Raw genomic sequence first — 3,572 nt, 5'->3', positions numbered from 1 at the left:
TGCGAACGAGTTGTGGCATGGCGGCGAACCCTCCGCCAGCGGTGCGATATGCTTCTGGGTTTTGCCTGGCGCTAGAGGCCTCCTGCTGGGCATCGTGAGAATCTGTTCCTGCCTCCATTTCCATATCTTGATCATTGGCCTCCTCATCGACAGATTCAGACTCAGCCACAGGGTGAGCATGTGGTGGGCCTTCAGCTGCATGTTCGCCAAATGCGGCCTCATCCTCAGCACGGATCCTCGCATCTTCAGCTTTCAGAACTTCATCTACGCTCTCACCCCTCGCTTGGATACTGTGATAGAGCTGGCGTGAAACAAAGCGCGTTAGAAAGGCATTACATCACGTGCATGAAGGGTTTCATACATTGTATTCTTCCACAGCATCGTCCCATGATTGGACCAGTGCAGAATCGTCCCATATTTCCTCCTGGGTAAGTGGCTTCTTCTTGGGTCGTTTTCTCTTGCCCATCATGTATACTGTCTTAATGTGATGTTCCAAAGTTGAAGTTGGAGGTTGTCAGTAGCTACGAGATTAATCTGAGTATTATAATTAGACGCTAAAGCAAGACCATTGGCAACCGGACCCACTCAACCATAAATTTTTCAAAACCCTTGCCAGAATCAGCCAGAAGCCTCACACTTTTTTCGGATTTTATGGAGAGTCGAAATAAGTGGCCTTTATAAATCTTTCTAGCTTAAACTTTCTGAGCCCTTAATATATCTACAAGATGACAATTCACTTTTTGCATTGTAAGAAGATACCTTAAAACAACCTAATGACAAAGGTTTGACACATTTTCAAGTTCATAGAGGATCATACAAATTACTCGACTTGAATCTCTTCCTGCTTCGGCACCTGCCCATAGGCCACTTCAACAACACATTTTAAACCGTCAGGCCAAACATCAACCCCGTTCTTTTTCTTAGTTCCATCCTGTTTTTCAGGCGTGTGTGTTGCTTCGTGAATAAAGTTTTTTAATCTGTCTGTGACATATCCATGACTAGCGATATGCGTGTTGTTTGGCGAGTTGCTCAGCATCTTTGAAGCAGATGGTAAGATGGAGACCCTTTGGATCTTTCTGGTATGTGCCAAGTATAGAGGTCGTATCGTGAATATCCGACCTAGTACCTATTAGTATATTCTCATGGGCAAAGGTTTAGATGAGCCATACCAGATGAGAACAGCTTTTGGGTGAAGATGAAGATCATTTGCAGTCTGATATGCCAAAGCCATCAATTGAGGGAGCCGTCGAGTAGGGATGGTGCCCATGATGTAGAACTTGACTAGGTTGGCCATTCTCTCTTGAGGGTGTAGAGTATAAAATTTCCAGAAGATGCTTCTTCTATTCACATTTGTAGAAGAGACATCTATTGAAGGTGAAATGTTCTTGGAACAGATCTATGAAGAAGTAAAAGAAGGGGTAACATGGACATGCTCAATCCGGGTCAGCACTAACTAGCACACTGTTAGGGGTAGGCTGAGCCAAGCAATGCTAGAGGCATCCTCCTCCCCTATAATCTGTATTGCAAGTAAAATTCCATTTGAAAAGATTCTGTTTCGCAGTCATTGATGGGAGAGAGATTTTGAACCATTGTGAAAGGCTTGACGTTTGCCTCGAGACACACTAGCAAGCACACCAAAAAGAAAATGATAAAATGAATTGTTAGCTGAGGGAATTCGCAAGGCAGCTCATGTAATTCTTTTCTCAATCACAATTTTTTTAATCCACAAGGCGAACCGATTATGGAACAACGGGAAGCCCCGGATAGTGGTAGATTGAAGAATGATCAACCTCCGCCTCCTTCTCACAATGCAAGTTTTGATATAAGAGATGAATAAACATAGAGATAAAATAAACACAGAATAAATAGTCATCACCTAAGCTACTTTACATGTAATGGATATATTGATCCATGAAGAGACAAAGGACGTACTTTGCCCTATGATTGCTGTTATCACTAATTCATTATGAGTTAGAGTGCTTATTGCTCTGCAGATACACATCAATGTAGAATGAGAATATACCTTGCTGTGTTTGTCTTGTTTGTCTCGGTACTCATACATAGTTACTTGCTTAGTTAGAAAATATGGTCGAGGAGTCGATAAACGCGGAGATCAATTTGTCAGTTGGCACGCCAGCTGTTGGCTTCTCTCCGACAATGTCACCCACTCCCACTCTATGGCCGACAGTTATGAAATGATCCCCTTCAATTCGTGTCTTTTACACTTTACATGGAGATGTCACTTCCCATCCATTGTTTTGTTAGGAAGATTAGTAACATTGATACCCTCAAAGCATCTCTCTCAAGAGAAATGCACACCCACTATTCTAAAAACATTTCACACCTCACACTCTTGACACAAGATGGACAAAAGCCCTGCAGCTTCTGAGACTGCCTCTAAGTACAAATACATTGAGGATTGTGAATGGTTAGAGAGGTACTGTCCAGGCGGCTTTTACCCATTAAAGCTTGGTGATCAACTCTGTGATGGACGTTACTCTATTGTCCAGAACCTCAGATTTGGCGGCAGCTCTACAGTATGACTGGCTTCTGATCAGAAGCAACAGGAGTTAGTTGCTATCAAAATAAAATCCACTGATTCTGCCTCAAAGTCTCAGGAAGTAGATATTCTAAAACATCTTCATCCACACCCATTGATCAGACAACTGCTGGACAATTTCATTGAAATTAGTCCCAATGGAGCTCACAATTGCCTGGTCATGAAAACGGCTAGTTGTAGCTTGACACAATCAAAGTCCTTGGTCTTTCATGGACTACTGGATCTTCATATCGCGCGAGCTATTGCTGCAGATCTGGTGTTAGCCGTCCAGTTTTTACATGGACAAAGCATTATCCATGATGGTGAGTATATAATCGTTCCAGATATACACAGTGTTTAATCAATCCTACAGATATACATTGCGGTAATATCTTTCTTTGACTTCCCACTGATGTTCACTGAATGATAGACCCTTTGCAACTGTATCAGAAATTTGATGATCCAATTCTTGAGTCTATTGTTCGAGTTGATGGCAAACCTCTCTCAGCAGAAGTTTCTACTCACATCATTGAGCCTGCAAGAGTTGGAATTCGGTCTGATCAAATCATCTCTATCTATTTGCCCATCATGCTCTCTGACTTTGATTCGAGTTACTACCCTAGTAAAACAAGATGGACTAATACATGTACACTCCCCCATCTTGTTCCACCTGAAATTTTCTTTCTTGACAAACAAAACGACGAATATTTCATTCCCCAGCGAAATTTGGACCCTTGGATGTACCATATTTGAAATCATTGGTAGTGGGGGCCCCTTTAGTACCTTAGGTGGAGGCATACTTCAGGACCAAGTCAGTGTTTTGGGAAAGCTCCCTGATCCATGGTGGTCACAATGGGAGTCCAGAGCCGATTTTTTTAACGAGGATGCAACTATTGATATCACGACTGATGCTCCTTTCCAAGATAGCCTGGAAGAACGGTACGATTGGTTCGTTAACGCGGCTCGGCGGCGATCAGACATGGAAGAGCAGGGGGAGGATGAGAAGAAGGCTTTCCTACATATGATTTGGATG

General features: G+C 42.7%; 2 protein-coding genes across 2 annotated transcripts; both read right to left on the bottom strand.

Annotated features, from left to right (window-relative positions):
* Nucleotides 1–998: 998 nt before the first annotated feature.
* HCAG_08964 (predicted protein) lies at nucleotides 999–1,294 on the bottom strand (the record flags this gene model as incomplete). Its single annotated transcript, XM_001536079.1, has 2 exons — nucleotides 999–1,119; nucleotides 1,170–1,294. The coding sequence occupies 2 exons, from the start codon at nucleotides 1,292–1,294 to the stop codon at nucleotides 999–1,001; spliced, it is 246 nt and encodes an 81-aa protein (XP_001536129.1).
* Nucleotides 1,295–2,462: 1,168 nt separating this feature from the next.
* HCAG_08963 (predicted protein) lies at nucleotides 2,463–3,337 on the bottom strand (the record flags this gene model as incomplete). Its single annotated transcript, XM_001536078.1, has 4 exons — nucleotides 2,463–2,532; nucleotides 2,779–2,805; nucleotides 2,911–2,948; nucleotides 3,323–3,337. The coding sequence occupies 4 exons, from the start codon at nucleotides 3,335–3,337 to the stop codon at nucleotides 2,463–2,465; spliced, it is 150 nt and encodes a 49-aa protein (XP_001536128.1).
* Nucleotides 3,338–3,572: the final 235 nt, after the last annotated feature.

The sequence above is a fragment of the Histoplasma capsulatum genome, genomic scaffold, assembly GCF_000149585.1.
Source record: "Histoplasma capsulatum NAm1 scaffold_14 genomic scaffold, whole genome shotgun sequence".
NCBI classification, from domain to species: Eukaryota; Fungi; Ascomycota; class Eurotiomycetes; order Onygenales; family Ajellomycetaceae; genus Histoplasma; species Histoplasma mississippiense.
Note: the sequence above shows the minus strand (reverse complement) of the source record. Positions and strands in the feature narration are given on the sequence as shown.